General features: G+C 41.4%; 1 protein-coding gene across 3 annotated transcripts in view; it reads right to left on the reverse strand.

Moving 5' to 3' along the window:
* Fras1 (Fraser extracellular matrix complex subunit 1) overlaps positions 1 to 23,418 on the reverse strand; it is a 482,271-nt gene that overhangs the window by 52,244 nt on the left and 406,609 nt on the right. For all 3 annotated transcript variants that reach the window (XM_045144057.1, XM_045144056.1, XM_045144058.1), the window contains 7 exons: positions 13,238 to 13,362; positions 12,910 to 13,050; positions 10,992 to 11,219; positions 7,619 to 7,732; positions 5,000 to 5,150; positions 3,814 to 3,973; positions 1,680 to 1,848 (listed from right to left, as the gene is read on the reverse strand). In XM_045144057.1, the coding sequence (XP_044999992.1) occupies positions 1,680 to 1,848; positions 3,814 to 3,973; positions 5,000 to 5,150; positions 7,619 to 7,732; positions 10,992 to 11,219; positions 12,910 to 13,050; positions 13,238 to 13,362 (1,088 nt within the window). The remainder of the gene's footprint in view (positions 1 to 1,679; positions 1,849 to 3,813; positions 3,974 to 4,999; positions 5,151 to 7,618; positions 7,733 to 10,991; positions 11,220 to 12,909; positions 13,051 to 13,237; positions 13,363 to 23,418) is intronic.

Consider the following 23,418-nt stretch of genomic DNA (forward strand, 5'->3'; position numbering starts at 1 on the left):
AGATATTTATTAGGAAGACTAAGGAACATATAATGAAAGTGCTAAGTATATTTTAAAGCACCAAATATTATATTATCACTACCATGACCATATTACTTACATAATTAAAATTGACAGATAATCTCATTGCATTGAATCATGGAGGCTGAATTAGGAGAGTTACTTAAACATGCCAGAGTCGTTTTAATTTTATAACTGACTAAATCTTTTGTCATTAAAATGGGCTAGAACTGATTTGCATGATGTGCATACAGTTGTGAACATAAGAATTTTTCTGGTTTTGTCTTACCTAAAAAGAACAAATGACAGAATAAAAGAAGAAATGGAGGAGGGAGGAAGAGATGGATAGATGGAGGGAGAGAGAGAATAAATCTTTCAATAGAACAAAAAAATGGATTTGCCTAAAATTGAAAGAAGGAAATGGATCTGACTTGTAATTTGTGCAAATTGAAGCAACTAAAATAAGTATATAAAGAAAAAGCCTCTAGGGCCAGACACATCTGAAAAAACACATAATTTTAATCACACAGGAAATTATTAGTGCATATCTAATCAATTGATCAAATTAAGTTTTCACTAAGCTCCACATTTCAAAATGCCCACAAGAAAATGAAACCCTCATTGGATTCTTAGTTAAGATCTAGAACACACTGATCACCCTTTGTCTTTTTTTGAAAGGATGTGTTCCACTTTATGACTTTGCTAAAGATACCTCAGCTTTCCTCTTCTTTTCTAATTCCTCTTTGGACTTAAGTGGTTTTTACTTAGTCTAGCTAATCCCTGAATTTAACAAAAGGACACAGGGCACTTTGTTTTACAGATATTTATTTGTCCTAAGGATAATGAAATTGACTTGCAAAAGCCTATTAAGTACAGGCATTGTATCATAAAGGAGAAAAGGATTTGACTGTTCTCCCTTCCTCCTTTCTCCCCTCCCCTCCTGGGGCTCATTCCTGCTAAGCAGACACTCTACCATTGACCTTCACTCCATTCCAGCCTTCTTATTCTCTCTCTTCTTTCTCATTGCCACCTTGACAGTAACATAGACAACTTGCAAATTTATCTGTAGCTCACTCCTGACTCATCTACATGATGGTCAATCTGAGAATGGCTAAGGCAAAATTATAGCATCACACCTTGCCAAATTGTTTTTCCCTATGCATCTCCTCAAGAAAGGATAATCACCATCCATCTTTCTCTTCTGTCCTCTTCCCGCATCTACTGCTAAGTCCTACCACTCAATTAATTGTGTGAATTGAACCCATCTCTTTTATCCAACTTGGCTTTCTATTTAAACCTGTCTTTGCCACCATCTCCTGCCTGGCCTGTTCCAAGAGCTTCCCAACTGGTTTGCTTCTGTGCTTTCTTCCCTCCCTCCAGGCAAAGGGGTGGAGGGAGAAGAAGAGTGAGGGCGCCCAAGTTTGGTGTAGAACATAATGCTTTAGAGAAATCTTGTCATGAAGGAAAATGCAAACACCAAGAAGCTGGACAAGGCAACTTAAGCTTTGATAGAGAGCCTTTAATGGGGATTGGCCAATGTGCAAAGAATAAAGTCTTGTGCGCAGGGATCATAGGAAAATGACTTGGGAGAGGGATGTTAGTTGAAAAGGAGGTAGGTATATCAGCCCTTGCCAGAGCTTGTCTTGTAGTTCAGGAATGAAAGGTGGTCATTCACCTACCTGGCCTGCATACTCCACATAGTCCTGTTGTCCGGGCTGGGAGCTCACCATGGAGGTAGAGCTGGCTGTGCCTTGTTCAGTGTGACACAAGACAATGGCATACTGGTTCAGGTTCCCAGTTCTCTGCACAGTGACACTGACAGATCCTGCCTTCTCACTGACATTGTAGCTAGAAGCACACAAAAAATCAGGCTCTAAAAATCCACCCCAAGGCTGTGAAGAAGCCACTTGTTCAGTGCCTGTCTCTATTACTAGAATTAGGCAGTTTAGAAATGAGGCCTCAGTTTGGGTCCTTCAAGAAGCCATATAACTGGAGGAAACAAGTTCGTTCAGAATAGTCATAGCCCCAGATGAACAGGATGCTGTGCATACAGAACGTGACCTGCTCCTTCTGAGAGAACAGAGTTGCTCTGAAGATGGACATTGCGGCTGGGTGTGGTGGCACATGCCTTTAATTCCAACACTCAGGAGGCAGAGGTAGGAGGATGAGTTTGAGGCCACCCTGAGACTGCATAGTGAATTCCAGGTCAGCCTAAGCCAAAGTTAAACCCTACCTTGAACAACCAAAAAATACTGAGTACGTCCATAACTAATTTAAAAAAAAAGTTACTATAGCTTCTCCATAAAGGTCTGAGTAAGCAGAATTAGCCAGTGAGTTCTTAAGGAGGTTGTCAGTGACTTAGCTAGGGTGGGAATTCACTGACTCACAGCTGCAGGATATGTAAGGGAGCCAGGACCGTGCCAGGGTTGGGGATGGGTGGGATTGAGTTTAATGCTGGGAATCTGTATTGAGTTTGTTAATTAGGCCCACTATTCATGTGCTATTCATTCCTGATAAGTAGATTTGGAAAAACCCAGAAAATATAAGGTGTGGACTGGACTTTGTTTTTCCTCACTGAGAACATCTACTGGGGCTAGGTATATTCTCATTGCTTTGAGAGGATCAGGCAAAATGTCTTTGAGACATTAGAACTCACTGCCAGATTTGGAAATTACTGTACCTGTTAGGTCACTAAATATTACAGGGTTGTCAAGAAAAAGGAAGCTGTTTTAAAGAATTTAATTCTGAAATGATATAACCAAGAGGCATATAACAGCAAACAGCCAACACATTATGTATTAATTATTCTGTGATCCTCCCAGTGTGTATATGAGTAGAGAAACCAGTCTCTGAGACACAGGAAAACAGTGTCCATATACTACCAGGTTACAACTTTCAATTTGTACCCAAATTACCCAGAAGTTAAAATCTTATACTACTAAGTCTCCACAATGCAAATATAAAAAGCTATTTCCCCAGAATAATAATCTTAGTTAAAATTTAACATATAAAACAAGCACTCTGCTGATCCATTACCTTTACCAATCAGCATCTGTTTCCCTCTGCTAGTCTCCACAAGATGAGAAAAATATCTTAAAAAGCCCATAAATTTGATGTATAATCCAATGAAAATCAAGGGACTAAGGTAGAATACATCATGAGAACAGAGCGAATAGAGATTGAAGGCAAAATTATTATTAGTGTGGGGCAGCAATTCTTCTTAAAATTTGAATATCTCTTTAAATTTTTCTCCATTACTTTATTGGATTATTTTCTGAAACTTGAGGGAAGCAAAGATTCTTATATGAGAGGCAGTAGTGCTACAGGTAAGGTGACTAGGCTTAAGTTCTCGTCTTACTACATACCAACTACATAACTGGGCAAATTGCCTAATCTCATCCTGTCTCTATTGTTTTGCTGTTGTGGGGGCAAAAAGAGAATTAATATATAACTGCATAATTTTATGCAAATAAGATGGTATTTGTCAAAAACATAGCATAATTCCTGACACACACACATAGATATCTCTAATACATACTTCATGCAATTATTTTTAATATTATTGTCACCACTGCTGTCATTACTACAACATCAGCATCACTACCATCCTCACCAACACCACCATTATCACATCATCACCACCATAAACATCATCACCATCACTACCACCATCGTCATGATGTATCACCAGCAGCAACAGCAGCAGCAATAGCAGCAATGGGTAACTAGAGTTGCCTTCTAGGGTATTTCAGAATGACTTATTTTACTTGTCTTATTTGCTTCTCAAGAATGAAAGTTCAAAAACATACATACCTGGCATATTTAAAGCTGATGAGGGACCACTGGATATGGAAGACATTGTCACTGACCTCATTGGGTTTACTGTCTTTCACCAGAAACTGAAAACTATCCATCAGTTCCTGGATCTTCTCCTCATGCAACACATAACGAATCAACCCCAAATTCACATCCTCTGTTAGGAAAAAGACTCAAAGTGAATTTATTATGACTTCATCTGGAAATATAAAGGCAGCCTCACAAAATCCCACACTAACACATCCAGCTTGTATTGATAATGTGTGATAGGAACTTATTTCTGCAAGAACAAAAAATGTAGAAGACTCTCAAAATATTTCTCTCAGATTTTAAAATAAAACCCTGTGTCTCTGTCTATAAAATACCCGTCTTCATGGGCAGAAAGTCCCCTTATGCTCTTGCAACGGAGAGAATTCCAGGGACACACCTCTCAATACATGCTTGTGGAATGTTGGAGGGCAAACTTGAAAGCTGACAGAGAAAAGTCTTTTACCTGACTCTCTGCATGTGGAGCTTCAAACCCTCCCTTAAAATTCCTTCTAAAAAAAGTTCTTTGGAAGATATGTTTTAGCAAGGAAATCCAGGATTGGCTGAAATAATTCATACATAAGATATAGCTAAAAATGTACCATATGTGATGGCGAATAGGGAACATGAATTTTAGAAAAGCATTTTTCAGTGACTGCCCCAATCATACCCACCCTTAAAAGGCTACAAGAGTCCAACAGGCTTATAACAGACAGACTATGAAATGAGCGGCTGTATATAATTTGAAAAGGGAAATATTTCCATTGAGGCACCTACACATGTTGACTTTAATTTCTTGAAGATTTAAAAAAATAAACATCATCATCCTTACATAGCAACAACAATAACACCCTTCTAAGAAAATCAAAAATCTGTCTTAAGTTTTAGCTATTGTTTGTTCTTAAAGAAAATCAGCCAGTACCACATACATACATTCCAGAAAACCTGCCCAAACCTAGAGGTAGGAATTTCCCTGCCATGGTTCAGTGTGACAGAAGCAAAAGTAGAGGTAGCAAAATGCCATCATAGGTGGTAAGATATGAAAATATCTACTTGTTTTTTTTAAAGGGGCTGTAAGTGGGTACAGAAAAGGTGTAGAAGACATGGAGAGCGGTACTTCAACATGACTCCCATTTCTAGGTCCCCAAGTCCTCACCCTGGGTAAATGAGACAGCAGCTCTGCCAGGCCGCAGCTTGTTCTCCACAAAGCCATGCTTGGGGCCCGCTGTGATTTCATAGACAAGCTGTGGGTCCTCAGTGTCTGGGTCCATGGTCAGCAGTTCCTTCTTGGTGATCAGATTGGTTGCCTGGAATAGAAACCCATTAAATTTAATTCCTGAGGTGGGAATTAAAGCCGGAACAAGACCCTCTGACTCAGATTTAATTCAGTTCAACAATGATTTACTGACTGCATTTACTGCACAGAACACTCTGTCAGGATGGGAGAGGTCACGAAGATGGAAACTATCCCAGTCTCTGCCCTGGGGGTTTTCACTCTTGATTGGGAAAGGCTCATGAGCAGGGTTAATGGGGCAAGGCTTACTTGGAAGTGAGCAGAGGCATTTCTGACTGTGGGATTTCGGTTTGGCCTTAAAAGAGGGTTGGAACTTAGAAAGAATGATATAATGATATAATACAGTGAAGGTGCCTATGTTATACTTTAAAGAGAATATACCACAACGTATGGAGTTGTCTAGGATATAATGTACCCCAATATTGCCCAAATATGCCAGCTAAAGTTTACTCATTCATTTAACAGTGAAGACTTTAATTCATTCATTCATTTGCCAGTGAAGTCAAAAGTCTGAGGAAAATGCTAGTGAGCTAGTGCATATCTGTGATGCCAGAGCTCGAGAGGCTGAGACAGGAGGATGCCTGGAGTTTGCTAGTCTAGTTGATGACCTCTAGGCCAATGGGACACCTTGTGTCAAAAAAAAAAAAAAAGGTGGATAGGGTATATGAGATGACACCCAAGGTTGGTTGTTCCTTGGCCTTCGTATGCATCTGTACACACGTCCTCTCTTTCTCTCTCTCCCTCTCTCTCTCTTTCTCTCTCTGTCACACACACACATGCATAAAGAAAGTAAGAACTGAGTTTGAGAAAGTAAAGAGAGTGGTGAACAATAATAAATGTTAGTGCATTTAGTAAGACAAGGACAGATGATTAATTTTCATAAAATAGAGATCAGTGGTGGCTTTATTAATTTATTTATTAAGATAGGGTATCACTGGCACACACCTTTAATCCCAGCATTTGGGAGGTAGAGATAGGAGGATTGCTGTGAGTTCAAGTCCACCCTGAGACCACATAGTGTATTATAGATCAGGCTGAGCTAGAGACCCTACCTCAAAAAATTAAAACATAACAAAACAAAACAAGATAGGGTCTCACTATTTAGCCCAGGCTAGCCTAGAACTTGAGTCTTCCTACATTAGCCTCCCAAGTCCTGGGATCCCCAGGCATACCTGGCTACTGGAGACTTTAATAGTAGTTATCACAGTAGAAGAGAAATGGGAAATAGACCTCATTGAAGTAAGAGTGATGAGAAAACAATCACTCTGAATACTGAAAAATAAATAAATAAATCAGACAGGGCCTAAGAGAAAAGTATACAGATTTTGTTTTGCATATTTTAAGAAGCCCAACCAGTTCTGTGGGAAGCTGCAGAATTAGAGCTAAACACACAGCTAACTAGTGAGCTCTGTGAAGACAAATGAGCCATGTGACAGACAGAATGGCACCCACCAAGTAAAAAGTCAGTTCTTCAGTTCTACATGCAGAGGGTTGGGTAAAACCTAGGTGGAGATGCAGTTTATTGCTGACTCATTGCCAGGTCAATAATGACAGGAGAGGGCTGGAGAAATGGCTTAGTGGTTAAGGTGCTTGCATACAAAGCCAAAGGACCAAGGTTCAATTTCCTGGGACCCACATAAACCAGATGCACAAGGGGGTGCATGCATTTGGAGTTAGTTTGCAGTGGCTGGAGGCCCTGGAGTGCCCATTCTCCCCACCCCCATCTATTTCTCTCTCTCTCAAAAGAAAAAAAAAAAGACAGGATAAACCTTTGGGAGTTAGGAAATGAAGAAATAATTTCTCTGAGGCCATTTGCCTCCAAGAAATGCTTCTTTCTTATCTAGGGCAAACACTTAATGTTCTTCAATGTCCATCTTGCCCTTCTTTCGGTTAACAGAATTTTAGCCAAGCATCTGCCCATTCAGCCAGAAACACTATTTTCCAGCCTAACAGAAAACATCTGCCCCCATATGACCAAGTTTGTGTCCACAGAATATAAGTGGAAGTGACATGTTCAATTTCTGTATCACTTACTTAACAATGAAGTCTCCTGCCCTGTACTTCTCTTTTCCTCTTCCTTTGAACTAGAATACTGATGAATTGCGGATGAAATGTGTCCGTAAGCACCTACTGATGGGTGACAGTATCACCAAAGAGAAAGGGACCTGCATCTCTGTGGTGTCTGGTAGACCCCTGGCTGGACACTTACTTCTGTCTTTCATGTGATAGGAAAATAAAAACTTTCCTCATGTTTAGCCTGCTACATTTTGGAATTTTCTCTGTAGGGGCATAATAAATTACCTACTACCCTAAACCATATCATACAAATTTATCTGGTAAAGAATCCTAACCAAACTCCTATAGCTCACCCATCTCAGGAACGTGCCATCTGGGGAGTGAAGCGTATGAATTGGGCAGGAGCTCAGCTGGCAAGTCACTGTCATGGATGAGGACTTAGCCCAATTTGGAGTGTGCACTTACCTTGCCATCCATATACTCCAGCCACTGGAGCCCCAGGTTGGTGACAATTCTAGGAGTGCCATCGTCAACTGGCAGGATGTCCACTCGAAACTGCTGAGGTGCTGCCGTGGTAATCTGTAGGGGAGCCCAGAAAGGAAACTCCTAATCAGATCCAGGGCCGACAAGCTGGAACCCCTGAAACCTGAGCTTCCTTCAGAGAAGAAGGACAAGGAGTGAGGCCTGCTCCGATCCCTTATTATCACTGTCCTGGAGCCCAAGGAAAGCGCTGACTGATAGACAGAGCACCATGGAAGGGAAAGCAAAGAACAAAATTCCAGTTTTTTACTTCATCGTCTAAAAAAGTTGGTTTTGGGCTGGAGAGATGGCTTAGCGGTTAAGCGCTTGCCTGTGAAGCCTAAGGACCCCGGTTTGAGGCTCGGTTCCGCAGGTCCCACGTTAGCCAGATGCACAGTCTGGAGTTTGTTTGCAGAGGCTGGAAGCCCTGGCGCGCCATTCTCTCTCTCTCCCTCTACCTGTCTTTCTTTCTTTCTGTGTCTGTCGCTCTCAAATAAATAAATAAATAAATAAATTTTAAAAAGTTGGTTTTCACATGCTGTGCCTTTGTTTATTTATGAGATAGGTTCTCACTACTGTGTTGCCTAGGCTGGTCTCAAACTCCTGGGCTCAAGAGACACTGCTGCCTCAACCTCCTGAGCAGCTAGGACTATAAGTATGACTGCTAAGTATAGATATACTCATGTCTTATTTTGTTGGTGTCACGGTAAGCCAGACTCAGAAAGGTAAATATTTCATGTTGCCTCTTACATATGTATAGTCTAGAGTTAATTTATACAGATGCATGTATATGACATGAAAGTGGAACAGGAGCCATGAGAGGGGAGGTCTGTCTAAAGGTAAAGGTGGGGGAACAAGAGAGGCTAACAATATATGACATGAAAGTAGGAGGGGCTATTTGGGGAAAAGAAGGGAACAGATAAAAGAGAGGAATAGAAAGGGCAGTGGGGAGTATAAATAATGGCATAATATGGTATAATGACATGTATATATGAAAATGCCAGAAAGAAACTCATTAATTTGTATACTAACTGAAAATTAATAAAAAATGGAAAAAAAACCCATGGTCACTGCCATCTGAAAAGAGAAGATTCTCTAGCTAAAGTGAGAGTAGCATTAATATAAGGGTGTGAATATTAAGAGAAGTGCTTACTGGGTGACTCAGAAGGTATCATAGTGCTGGAAAGAAGTGACTGGAGTACTGAGTAACATCTCAATCACACCTTCTAAGGCTCAGGGTCTAATGTGGAAGAGGTAGCAGAAAGAATGTAAGAGCCAAAGGAAGGGTAGGACTCCTTACAACGTGCTCCCTCCAGACATAAAATGGCCTGGATCTCCATGACCTCATAGTGCCTGACACTACCTACACAAGACCATCATAAGATGAGGAAAAGATTATGACATCAAAGTAAAAGAGAGATTGACTGAGATAGGGAGGGGATATGATGGAGCATGGAATCTCAAAGGGGAAAGTGGGGGAAGGGAGGGTATTACCATGGGATATTTTTTATAATCATGGAAAATGTTAATAAAAATTGAGAAAAAAAATGGAAAAACCTTGCCTAAGATGAAATAATATAGAGAATATTTCTTTCAATTGTCTGTTAAAATTTTCATGAAAGGCTGACAAATAGCATCTTTAGAATGTTAGTGCCCAAGTCTCCAGGTGGGATTAGGTCAGACATGAGTAGAAGTTTCTGTGGGAAGAAATTTTCCTTTTCCTGTTTTTGTTCTTGTTTGTTTTGAAGGAAAGCAGTCTCTACAGGGGAAAGAAGCAGAAGAAATCAAGCATAAAAGCATTTGTGGGAATAGCGAAAAGAAACTTAGATCATAATTCCATTCACATACAGAAAAGAAACGTGTACAGGGGACACACATGGGTCCTATCCAACACTCCTGGTCCTGAGTGCTATAACAAGCCAGAAACAGGACATCAAGAAGCTAGCTTTTCAAGCTTACAACATTCTTCTAAATAATTTCCTTTCCCCCACTCCACAAAAACAAAACAAAATAAAACAAAAAACAAAAAACAAAAAACAAACAAACAAACAAAAAAAACCGAAAGAAAGGAAAATGACATATTTCCTTTGAAGACCTGCTCTGACCTTCAGGTTCATAAAGGGGGTAACCCTTTTACAGATACATCTTGAAATATTTTTTTTCCTGTTTTCAAACTAACTGCAGAATAGCTATAGTGGGAGGCAAAAGGCAAAGTGACAGACAGCCTGCCAGGTAGAGCCGTAGCACAGATGGGGACAAGGCAGAGAAGTCCTAAGGGCCATCTACAGACATGATAACCAGCTGAAGATGGCTGTCTGTGTTTGCAAAGGACATAGGAGGTCCCTTCCAGGAAAATGATGACCCATGCACAAAGTAGGAAAGGAGCTCGGCAGCGGGCATAGGAGAGTGCTAGCAAGCTGCGGATGTCATTTCTTCCCAATCAGATGCAGATGGGTGGGATATATGGGTGTCCCCAGCCCACCTTTCACCAGAGGTGCACTCAAGGCCTGCTAAGGAATCAAAGATGGAGTAAATGGTGGGGGAGGCAGCAGACAGGGAGTCTTACCACTTCTTCTGGATACGTGCAGGCTAGGGAGGAACAATCTTTTAGGAAGTAAAGCTGGGCAGTAGCATCACGAGAGAAAAGCCACTCACAGGCTACAGCAGCTGGTCTTAAAATGATGACGACAAGGATGACTGCAGCCAAAGATTCTCTGGTGTTTCCAGTGGGCCTCACACAAGGTGAAGGGCCTTATGGACAGCAGAAGGGACAGCTATCACCCCACTCTATAGACAGGGAAGCTGGGGCTTACAAAGGCAAAATGACTTCCAATGACACTCAGGTTATAAGTGCCTGAGCCAGAATTTAAATCTACATTCTGGACATCAAAGCTATGCAACTGGTATTTTCAAAGAGCAAGAGTTTATGGTTTGGGTGAGGGGACTTAGTACAAAAAGAGAAAGAAAATATAGAGCCACATGATATTATCAGAACCAGATGGAAGAAAACCTCAAAGGGAAAGTACAAGCAAAAAAGAAAGAAGAAATAATAATGACAACAATAATTACCATCTCTGCTGAGTGCTCGCCACTTCTTAGCGGTGTTAAATACCTTGTGAGGATTATTTGCTTTGTTCCTTACAAGTATTTGAAGTTGGCAATCATTATTGTGCCCACATTATGGATGAAAAAATAAGACTTAGAGATATAATTTGTCTGAGGCCAATATACCACAAATTAATGGAGTAAGAACTCAGTGAAATGCCAGATGCAAAAATCTACCAGCTGTCTTGGGTCATGCATTGTTAGGCTTGCTCACCTCTTTTCCTCCCTCCTCAATGATGAAGAAGGGGTTGGTCCCATCAGAAACTGTGAGGGTGAACCTGTCTTTGAGAGAGTTGCTTCCATCATGGCTGTAACTGACCCTGTTCTGGTAGATGTCTTCCATGGTGAAGGTAGAGGTGGGGTGGAAATGCTGTCCCCTGGTGGTTCTCTCAATGGTGCCATGGCGTGGAGGCTGTACTATGGTGAACGTGATAGAGTCGGCCTGTCCGGGAGGTTTTCAAAAAATAGACGGCAAGATTATAACAGAAACAGAGGAGTGAGTAGTGGTCCATAGCTGGTTAAGGGAAACATGACCTAAAGCTATGCATAAAATTCAGGCTGCCGTTTATAGTGCTAAAAATAAAGTCACAGAGGGAAACCACCTTCTCTACTACAACTGGGGCCTTCAAACATTTACATTTGCTCTTCAGCTCTCATGGGACAGCCTGGGTTTTTAACCTCTACCAAGATGACAAGAAGTAGACTTTGAAAACTATTCATTTCCTTCCCACCCATTTTTCTCAGCTTCCCAAACCTCTTATATACAAAATGTCAACATATGTTAGAATAAAAGCTAATTTCTTATTTCTTCTTGGTGTTTTTAAGGTGACCTATTGCAGAGGAAAGAGAGAGACATAGAAGCCTGCTAAATACTTCACAGTGTATTCCTACCAACGTAGACTAAAATGCAAGGGCCTAGCCCCCTGGTCTCTCTCCATTCCCAAATCCCAGCTTCTCATGATCTTTATTGCTGTTATTTTCAGACTTTAAATGCACTTGATCACAGTGATTTTGCATTTTCTCCTAGAGAATGAATTCTCCCAAGTGACTGTGGCTTGTTCTTTGACTCAGTATCTCTGCTCAGACAGGACATCCTTGGAAGAAAGAAGCCTTCCCTGACGACAATTATCACACTTAGTGTCTCTTATTGTACTTTATTTTTCTTCATAACACTTAGCATGTGTAACATGATCTGTTCTTTCTTTACTGTCTTTTACTCCAACCAAACACTGGAAACTCCCAAAGCCTGACACTATCTGTTTTGGTCACAGCTGTCTTTAGTGTCTAGAGGAGAGCCTAGATGGTAATAAACACGCGATGAAAACATGAATAAATGAATGAAGGAGTGAGGCAAGAGAAGAATGCACATAGGTCCCTTATGTAAGCTAAGTCCAGTCTGAATGCTAGATGCGTGACTCTTGGAAGCTTCATGAGAATGAGAATTTGGTCTCCAAATGCCCTGTCTTACTGGATAAAGCCTAGTATTCAAGGATGCCCAAACTGTGATGATTAGTTGCCATAAGAAAAGCCGGAGGTAGGCTGGAAAGATGGCTTAGCTGTTAAGGCACATGCATGCGAAGCCTAATGACCCTGGTTCGATTCTCTAGGTCCCACGTAAGCCAGATGCTCATGGTGGCACATGCGTCTGGAGTTTGTCTGCAGTGGCTGGAGCCCCTGGTATGCCCGTTCTCACTCTCTGTCCCCTCTCTCTGTCTCTAATAAAAAAATAAAATAAAATCTTTAAAGAAAAAAAGAAAAGCCAGAGGTGAAATGGAGGCAGTTCAGAGGACAGGGCATGCTTGTCCTTTCAATGGAAATAATCAATGTTTGGGTAAAAAGTCTCTTTTCTCTGTGAAACATAATGACAAGCCAGCAGGTAAGAAGAATTGTTATGTGCAAGGAGAGGTGAAAATGAATGCATTTAGGGATTCAGGACTGTGTTCAAAACAACTTGATCTTCAATGTATTAGTTCCTCTTTCCTAGAAGGCCATGGTGTCTTCTGCTTTTACGTCTTTCAAATATGACTGCACTTGCCTCAACATGGGTCCAACCCCAGGACGCACAATCAGAAAGCAATAGCTGTCACCAGATCTGAGTCTCCTCTGCCTGAGGTCCCAGGGGAGCTTCTCACCTCTGTGTCCGCATCTGTTGCCTTGAGCTCAAACTCTGTAATGGTCTTCCTCACGCCCTCCTGCACCCGCATGCCCCTGTTCTGCACGATGGGCAGGGAATCATCCACAGGGTGAAGAGTGATGTGGAAGGTCTGCGTCACCTAGGATGTCAAGGTATAAGTGGAGCAGCTGTCTGTGGCGTGGCACCACTCCTGACACCTGACTCCCCAGGAGCCCTACAGCCCCATTCTTTTGGGCTCCAGCCCACGTGGCTCTCTTCCCACTCTTCCCAAGAAGACATTTGGGAATCAATATCCACTCACGGAAGGAATCCAGGGTCTCACCTACCTCATGGGCTCCATCAGACAACACAAAGCTGAAGGCATCCGAGTGCTGCTCGGTCCTACTAGAATGGACGTATTGAACATTTCGTGAAGTCAGGTCAGCTTGAGTAAAGGAACTAATCTGGATACCTAGTAAAAGGATTTAGAGAGAAACAGGAAGAATGTCAAAATGCCAGCCATAAATGGGTAGAGGGATGCCATACTCTCATGGCAGAGTCCTCTGTGTATTTCACACTGCATATGTGCTCCTCTTTTGAAGACCTTGGGCTGTTTGTGGACATTTTCTATAACAGACTATGTCCTGTGGGTACTAATTTTACTTCCCAGACATCCTTTGTGCACCAAGGCAACAGCACATGCTCAATAATGTCCCTTTCCTTTCTTTGGGGCTTGTGTACTGAGGAAAAGTCTCTCAAAGGCAGAGCTACCATTTTATTCTCCAAACCCTTCTCATTTTAGAAAAAGCTTTTCATTCCCCCACAATTTCATAACACATTATAAAGATCTGCCCTAGTCTTTAGTGTGTGCAGGGTTAGCTTTTGACCACTGTAGGCTTGATTGCACCTAGCCTGTTAGCGTGATTGGTGGGCCATCCTCAGCCTCCATAATTTCACTGAATACCTCTCAAGGTCCCTTTAAATTCTCAGGTCTGTGGCCCTACCTTTTCATATACCATTTTTGTCAAGGTAGGCAGTAATAAAACTTACTGCATGACTTTGGGGTTTGAACAATCATTCTATAGAAAACTGAAAATGACCTAGAAAATAGTAAGATTTAATAGAATGATATAGAAAGAAAAGCATGCTAAGTGTTTTGTACAGTATTATTCTAAAAGTAAAAATAAAGAAATTTTTAGTAATGATGTTATTTCTCAGTGCAGAATATCTCACATCTCTGCATTTAAAAAATGATATTTTTATTTATTGCAGGGAGAGACAGAGAGGAAGAAGTAGACAGAAAGAGTTAGTATGGACATGCCAGGGCCTCCTGCCAGTGCAAACAAATTCTAAGTCTATGAGCTACTTTGTGCATCTGGCTTTATGTGGGTACTGAGGAATGAACCTGGGTTGTCAGGCTTTGCAAACAAATACCATTAACTACTAAGCAATGTCTCCCAGGCCACTCTAGTCCATGAGATGCTTGCTGGGTATGTAAGGTATCATGGGTAGATTCAGGTTAGCTGCTGTAGATGAGTGAGACTATGCTGGTGAGGATATGGAGAAGTAGGAACACTCATCCACTGTTGGTAGGAATGTAAGATGGTACAACCACTTTGGAAAGCAATATGGAGACTCCTGAAAAAACTGACTATAGAGATACCAACAGACCCAGCTATTCCTTTACTGGGCATCTACCCTAAAACCTTCAAACCACAGGCCAAAGAGATTTGCTCAACCATGTTTGTAGCAGCTCAATTCGTAATAGCTAAGAGCTGGAATCAATCCAGATGTCCATCACTAGAAGAATGGATAACTAAGATGTGGTATATCTACACAATGGAATTCTACACAGCAGTAAGAAAAAATGACACAAAGAAATTTGAGGAAAAATGGATGAATCTGGAACAGATCATACTCAGTGAACTTACCCAATCACAGAAAAAAAATCACCACTCTGCATTTTAAACTGCCTAGTATTTAGCAAAAGTGGCACAGAATCCTGACTTTTATTTTAGGGCTACAGGGGCATACAGTCTGGTATCAGTTAAGACTGAAACATATGAGGGGTGTGGAGGCATACATCTGTAACCCCACATGGGCGGTAGAGGCAGAAGGATCAGGAAGTTAAGGTCATCTTCAGCTACACAGAGTATGAGGCTAGCCTGGGCAACTTAAGTTCTTCTCTCAAAAATAAGCACAGATGGCACAGTACAAGTTTGAGTAGGTGGGTTTGGATTCCCACTGCCTATGTAAAGCTGGATGCTGTAGTGGGAGCATCTGTGAGCTCAGCACACCCATAATAAGATGGGAGGCAGAGGCAGGAGAATCCCCAGGAGCTTGTGGTCCAGCTAGCCTGGCACACACAGCAGCAAACACCAAGACATTCTCTTTTTTTTTTTTAAATTATTTATTTATTTATTTATTTGAGAGAGAGACAGACACAGAGAGAAAGACAGCTAGAGGGAGAGAGAGAGGATGGGCGCGCCAGGGCTTCCAGCTGCTGCAAACGAACTCCAGACGCGTGCGCCCCCTTGTGCATCTGGCTAACATGGGACCTGGGGAACCGAGCCTCGAACCGGCGTCCTTAGGCTTCACAGGCAAGCGCCTAACCGCTAAGCCATCTCTCCAGCCCGACATTCTCTTTTCAAATGAAGTGGAAGATGAAGGCCGACACCAGAGCTTGGATATACCACACTCACATATGTGAACACTCACACACACACAGAGATTTCAAAAAAGATATCAATATTAAAAAACCAAAGGACTGACAAAAGGGGGAATGTAGTTCAGTGGTGGAGCATTTCACTACCCTGTGTGAAGTCCTGAGTTCAATCCCCAGTACTATAAGAAAAACAAGAGACTGGGAAAAAAAAAAAAAAGCCCTATCTTTCTAATTCCTGGCAATGGGATTCTCATCCATTTAACCTAGTTCTTTAGTTTGCCCTTGAAATTTAAATAAATTTATATACAAATAAATAAAATAATATATATATAATATACAAAATATATATATATATATATATATATATATATATATAATAAAATTTAAATAAATGGTCTCTGGGATTTGCTATTTTTCATTTTTAATCCTGGAAAAACCAGTTTCATTTTATAATAAAGAGACACTACTTTGAGTATTATATATTTAAGTGTGGCATCCATATCACTGCTTTATCTTTAAAAGAAAAAGAAATCAACCCACCCAGCTCACATTTGTGTCTTCTTTATCAACTGAAATTTATCACCCAGACACAATAGCCTTCTGACTATTGAAGCATTAATTTTCTGATGATGTATTTTATATTTCTGTGCTTACAACATCAGTTCTCAACAAGGAAGAAACACAGCCCCCTGTCTCATAGCTTTGTCTGTGACTCTAGACAGAAATCCATACTGTTCTTTAAAAATTTAATCACCTCAGACTAGCTGCACTGAAAAAGTTAAGACTCTTCCTCTGCTGTGAGCCTCTCCTCACAATACAATCAACTGTTCAACTCACTCCTTGTTCCTTTTGTAAATTTAATGGTGGCTGATCAAGATAATAGCTGAAGGGGGAGGCTAGGTGTGGTGGTATACACCTGTAATTCCAGCACTTGGGAAGTGAAAGCAGGAGAATCAGGAATTCAAGGTTCACCCACAGGGATATGAAACCAGGCTAGGCTACCTAAGAACTCATCTCAAAAAAGCTCACAATCCCAGCAACCGGGAGGCAGATGTAGGAGAATCGCTGTAAGTTCGAGGCCACCCTGGGACTATATAGTGAAATCCAGGTCAACCTGGTCTAGAGCGAGACCCTACTTTGAAAAACCAAAATAAATAAATAAATAAAATAAAATAAAAACTAAAATCCAAACAAAAACAAAACAGTCAAAAATTGGGCATGGCAGTATATACCTGCAACCCCAAAACTTGGGAGGCACAGGTAGGAAGCCAACTGGGTTACATAAGATTATCTCAAAAATGGGAAAAGCAAGGGCTGGAGAGATGGATATGTGGTTAAGGTGCTTGCCTGCAAAGCCTATGGATCCAGGCTCAATTCCCCAGTACCCACATAAAGCCAGATGCACAAGGTGCTGCATGTGTCTGGAGTTTGTTCACACAGGCTAGAAGCCCTGTCAAGCCCATTCTCTCTCTCTCTTTCCCTCTATCTCTTTCTCTCATAAACAAATAAAATACTTTAAAAAATGGGAAAACAAAACAAAAGCACGAACAAAAAACCAAGGGCTGAAGATAGGGCTAAGTGGTTACTTGCAAAGCCTGAAGCCTGGGCTGGATTCCCCAGTACCCATGTACAGCCAGATGCACACAATGGCACATGCATCTGAAATTCATTAGCAATGGCAAGAGGCCCTGGTGTGCTCATTCTTTTGTTCTCTCTCCTTACAAATAAATAGATTTTAAAACACCCCCAAAAGAAAAAAGGAAACAACAAACAAGTCAATGTCAAAATAAAAATAAAGGAAAGCTGCGTGTGGTGGCGCATGCCTTAAATCCCAGAACTCAGGAGGCAGAGGTAGGAAGATTGCCATAAATTTGAGGCCACCCTGAGAATACATAGTGAATTCCAGGTCAGCCTGGGCTATAGCAAGACCCTACCTTGAAAAACAAACAAAAAACAAACAAAAAAAGAGTGTGGCTCTGTGCCAATAAAACTTTATTTACAAATGCAGACAAAAAAAAAAAAACAACATTAGATTATGGCTGATTTTGGGCTTTGGGATTGACCCTTTCCTCTCTTTCTTTTTAACATTTTTTTTTTTTTTCAGTAGACTGATGTTACTGGCCTATAGCAATTGCACAGTTTAAAGGGTACAGTTGCATAAGGTTCACCTTTGCATGAAATCACTACCCCAATCAAAAGAGCGACCATATCAATCACTCCAAAGATTTTCAAACTGACATTTCATTTTCCTTTCATTCTCCAGCTCATCCCCATCCCAAAGCAAGCAATGAATGGTTTCTATTACTATAGATAAGTTAGCATTTTCTCTATTTTTTTTTAACAGATAGAACAATACAGTGTGTACGATTTTGTACTTGGTTTCTTTCATTTAGCCTGATTATTTTAGTTTCAGCATGTATTGGTAGTTTATTCCTATTTACTGCTAAGTAGTATTTCATTGTGTGAACATATCACAATTTGCTTATCCATGTACCTATTGATTGTCATATGGTTCACTTCCCATGGGGTTGTCACCTAAGTAAACTTGATAAGATTATTTGTGCACATGTCTATTACAATGGTTAAGTTCTGTTGTCAAATTGGTCAGATTAGGAATCAAATAAATGTCACACATCATGGTCAAGTCTTTTGTGGTGTTTCCAGGAAGGGCTGATGGAATGTGGAAGACCTTCCCCTAGAATAGGGAGCCCTTCTGGTGGTGGACTAGGGAAAAACAGGCTTTTGCCTGGCTGCCCTTGCTCCATCATGGTGCATGCATCTATCCACCCTGAAACTCAGCTTCCTTGGCCTTCCAACATGAACTGAAGACCAGTGGCTCTCTGCGAAGCCTCCAGGCCTGCCGTGTCAGATTGGGACTGCTGTGGCATCCAGCCATGTGGACTGAGCAGCTTCTAGGTTCTGTGACACACCAGCCTGCAGACAGCTATCATTGAGCTGCACACCCAGTAACCTGTAAGCTAATCTAACAAATGCTCTTTACAATACATGTTCATTGTATCAGTTCTGTTTCTCTAGGAAACCCTGAATAAATACCATCTGTGTATAGGGATAAATCTCTAGCAGTAGAATGTTCTGGAATCTGTGCTAGGTGTATAGTTATTATTATTATTATTTTTTTGGAAAACACCAAGCTCCTTTTCCAAAGCAACAGAACCATTTTCCATTCTCACTAATAGACTGGGATAGCTTGGTCTTAGTGGGACATTTCCAGCTCATCCAAGCAAACACAAATCATTTATCTTGAGCACAGAACTATTTCAGACTTGCTTAGTGATGTGAGACATCAGGGTGACATATTTGCTCTACTTTAAAAATACATTGTGACACTAAAATGGAATATCTGATGTAATTAAAAAGTGATGTCATCTATTCAAGGTAACATAGCTAATAAGAGGGTAATGGTGGTACCAGAGCTCAAGGAAGTCTATTTCTAAAGTTTATGACTTCGTTTTCTAAGAATCATCCAGATAAGGAGCCTCTGGGATTTTACCCTCATTCTTTAACTTCTTCAGTATGAAGTAATATGTGCATAGTAAAAAAAAAAAATGGGGCTGGGTGTGGTGGCGCATGACTTTAATCTTTAATTCTAGCACTGGGGAGGAAGAGACAGGAGGATCACCATGAGTTCAAGGCCACCCTGAGACTACATAATGAATTCCAGGTCATCCTGGGCTAGAGCGAGACCCTACCAAAAACAAACAAAAAAATAAAAACGGAAAAAAAATGGGAAAAACACCAGAGTCTCTTTCTTGCCTGAACTATAGGTTTGGGCTTGGGAAGGTTAAATATTATTTAAATAACCCCCTTAACTACCTGCCAGAGGGTCACATGCTGCAGAGTACACAGCAGGTCCTTAAACACAGTCTGATATTCATTTCACCCACTATTATTTAAGAGATACATTTAAAAGGTTCTACTGAGGACAGATATTTCAATCCAGATACCCTTTTTACTTTGAAAATTTTAGCCTGTGCTAATTGGGTATGAGAACACACCAGGTACTTGCCTGAAAGAAGGTATTTCTGATTACACAGTCTCTTTCTTGGCTGTCACAGCAGGTGGCTGTTGTTTGAAATACTTGAAGGCTTTTAATCCCACTGAAGGTATTTGCAGTCACCAACCTGCTGGCTAAACTACATATCTGGCAGTATGACAGAGACCTACATTAACCCTGTCAATTTTTCCAATTCCCCTGGAAGGCTTGTACATTACAGTAAGCACAGTACAGGTCAGGGAAGCAGGGCAGAGTAGAGCTTCTGTAGGGAAATTGCCGTCTTAACAGGATGTTGGGTGACACCATAACTGCCTGACTTCAGTGCATGCCACCTGTGCCTATGGCAGCTCAGGGCCATACCATGCTGTGGGGACTCCATATATTTCTGGGCTGGAGAGATAGCTTAGCAGTTAAGGCATTTGCCTACAAAGCTAAAGGATCCCGGTTTGACTCTCCAGGACCCATAGGTTCAGCCATGCTTCCCCTTATAGTAGAGCCACAGTTTGCAAGCTCAATTCTCAGAAGGGTACCTCATCTGGAAATAAGATCCATAATTAGATAACATCATTAGGTCCATACTAATTCAGTATGGAGGATGGCATAAAAGGAAATTTGGTTACAGATAGATCCTTATAGGGAACATCACATGGACATGAAAATGACCATCTACATGACAAGGAGCAAGCCCTACCAACACCTGCGGCTGAACTTCTGGCCTCCAAAAGTGGGGGAAAGAAGGTCTTGTTGATGCTACTTTACAGCAGTCCTAGTGCACCAATATGTCTCTGTTCTCAGGGAGAACCCAAGCTGACAGTTTTGGCTAGGGTCACAACACTGAGAGAGGTTGGAATACAGTCTAGCTTTGGTGAAGCGTCACCGTTGCGAAGCTATTCTTGACCAACCCCACTTCTCACTGACTACTCACGGTGCTCTGGGCTCCCAATGTCCTCTGTCATGTTGCAGTTTTAGCTCCTGAAACACATGTCTGCATATTTGGTTACATGCCCTGCCTCATAGTCCCAAAACACACACTTCATTAAAAAAACAAAAGTTATTTATTTATTTGACAGACAGAAAGGGAGAGAGAGGGAGAGAGAGAATGGGCATGGCAGGGCCTCTGGCCACTGAAAATGATCTCCAGATGTATGTGTCACCTTGTGCATCTGGCTAACATGGGTCCTTGGCTTTGCAGGAAAATGCCTTAACTGCTAAGCCATCCCTCCAACCCCCAAAACACACTGGGCATCTCAGTGAGTACCAGGAAGGGTGAGGAAGGGTGGGAGGGGCAGAAGAACTTCTAGTGTGATACAGCACCACAATCACACAAGGATGTGCTCTGGTTTGGATTTGGTTTCAGCGTGCCCCGGTGCAAGTGCTGAAAGCTTGCTCTCCAATGTGGGCATTAGAATGTGGTGAACACTCTAAGGCATGGAGTCGGCTGGGGGCAATAGGTCATTAGAGGTGTTATGCTCGATCTTCTGGAGTAAGTTCCTCTAACAGTGGGTTGTTATAAAGATAGTAAGACTGGCTCTTTTCTGGTCTCTGGATTCCTGTCTTGACATGTGATTTCTCCCTTTTATTCATGCTCTTCACATGTTGCCGTCCACCTTGTTGTGAGATAGCCAATGGGGTGCTAACCAGAAGCTGAGAAAGTAGGGCTGTCCAACCTTAGACTTCTATTCTCTAACATACTGTGCTAAATAAACTTCTTTTCTTTATAAAGTAGTAGCTTCAGGTATTTTGTTATAGAAACAGAACAGTCGGGTGCGCATGCCTTTAATCCCAGCACACGGGAGGCAGAGGTAGGAGGATCACCACCACCCTGAGACTACATAGTGAATTCCAGGTCAACCTGGGCTAGAGTAAGACCCTACTTCAAAAAACCAAAAAAAATAAAAAAATAAAAAAAAAATTAAAAAAACCAGAAACAGAAACATAATAAAACAAAGCAGAAAGTAAACACAGTGCTTTTAAAAAATACCCATAAGCTGTAAAGATGGTTAAGTGCACTTCCTGCATAAACATGAGGGCCTAATCAGCTATGTATCTGATAGAGGATTAATATCTAGGATATACAAAGAACTCAAAAGTTAAATAATAAGAAATCAAACAAGCCAATTAAAAATGGGCTATGGAGCTAGAGAGTTTTCAAAGGAAGAAATATGGATGGTGTATAAGCATCTAAAAAATGTTCTATGTCGCTAGTCATTAGGGAAATGCAGATTAAAACTACATTGAGATTCCATCTCACTCCTGTCAGATTGGCTACCATCATAAAACAAATGGTCATAAATGTTGGCAGGGATGTGGAAAAAGAGGAACCCTTCTACACTGTTGGTGGGAATGCAATCTGGTCCAGCCATTGTGGAAATCAGTGTGGAGGTTCCTAAAACAGCTAAAGATTGATCTACCATATGACCCAGCTATAACACTCCTAGGCATATATCCGAAGGAATCATCTCATTTCCTTAGAAGTACGTGCTCAACCATGTTTATTGCTGCTCAATTTATAATAGCTGGGAAATGGAACCAGCCTAGATGTCCCTCAACTGATGAGTGGATAATGAAGATATGGCACATTTATACAATGGAGTTCTACTCAGCAGTAAAGAAAAATGAAGTTATGAAATTTGCAGAAAAAAGGATGGATCTGGAAAGGATTATACTAAGTGAGGTAACCCAGGCCCAGAAAGCCAAGCACTGCATGTTCTCTCTCATATGTGGATCCCAGCTACAGATGATTGGGCTTCTGTGTGAGAAGGAAAAAACTCAGTAGCAGAGGCCAGTAAGCTAAAAAAGAGATACAAAGGGAAGAGAAGGGAAGGGAGGAGGGTACTTAATAGGTTGGTATTGTATATATGTAAGTAGAAGAATAGATTAATGGGGGTGAAAAGGCCCAAAGTGATGTCAGGGGAGGAGACTGAGTAAAGGAAAGGTGGAGGAAGGGCTAATCAAAATCTGAGAGGATATAAATAAATCAAGTGGAATCCTTCAGTTTTGGACAATGGAACACCCAGGAGCCATAGATTGTTGCTAGAAAATTTTCAGTGCCAGGTATCAGATACCTTCCAGTGAGTTGTTGGCCAGGGAGGTCCCTGAGGCCCCCAAAACATTATTGGCCATTGCCAAAGCCCTTGGTTTCCCAACAGGAATAGATGGTAAGACCCTATTGCTGAAGATTCCACATACTTGGGCTGCAAGGCCACTGAGAAATCCTGCTGGAACTGAGCTGATAACCTCCTTTATGTAGACCCCAGCTGACAGAAAGCTGAAAAAGCCACACTGCATGCAGTTCAATGGGAGAAAGACACACCACCAGGGAAGATACTCAACAGTGGACACTGCAAGCCTTATCATTGGCCAGCCAGGCAAAATGAGCCAACGGGTGCAATAGTGGCACATCTGTCATGGTGGAAACCAACTAGGACTGGAGGCCCGCTACAAAGGAGGGAATATATCCCTGATACTGAAAACTTAAAACAGGTAGTCATGAGCCCTAGGGTTGTAACATCTGCTGATGTCTGGGTAAGTGTATATTCTATGCTTATCAAACTGCCCAGTAAGCACTTCTCTTAATATTCATACCCTTATATTAATGCTACTCTTACTTTGGATAGAGAATCTTCTCTTTTCAGATGGCAGTGATCTTGGGACAACTCAGAAGGTATCATGGTGCTGGAAAGAAGTAACTAGAGTACCGAGTAATATCTTGCTCACACCTTCCAAGGCTCAGGGTCTAATGCGGAAGAGGTGGCAGAAAGAATGTAAGAGCCAAAGGAAGGGTTGAACTCCTTACAACGTGCTCCCTCAAGACCAAAAATTGGCCTTGATATCCATGACCTCCTAGT

The sequence above is a fragment of the Jaculus jaculus genome, chromosome 2 (genome assembly GCF_020740685.1).
Source record: "Jaculus jaculus isolate mJacJac1 chromosome 2, mJacJac1.mat.Y.cur, whole genome shotgun sequence".
Classification (NCBI taxonomy): Eukaryota; Metazoa; Chordata; class Mammalia; order Rodentia; family Dipodidae; genus Jaculus; species Jaculus jaculus.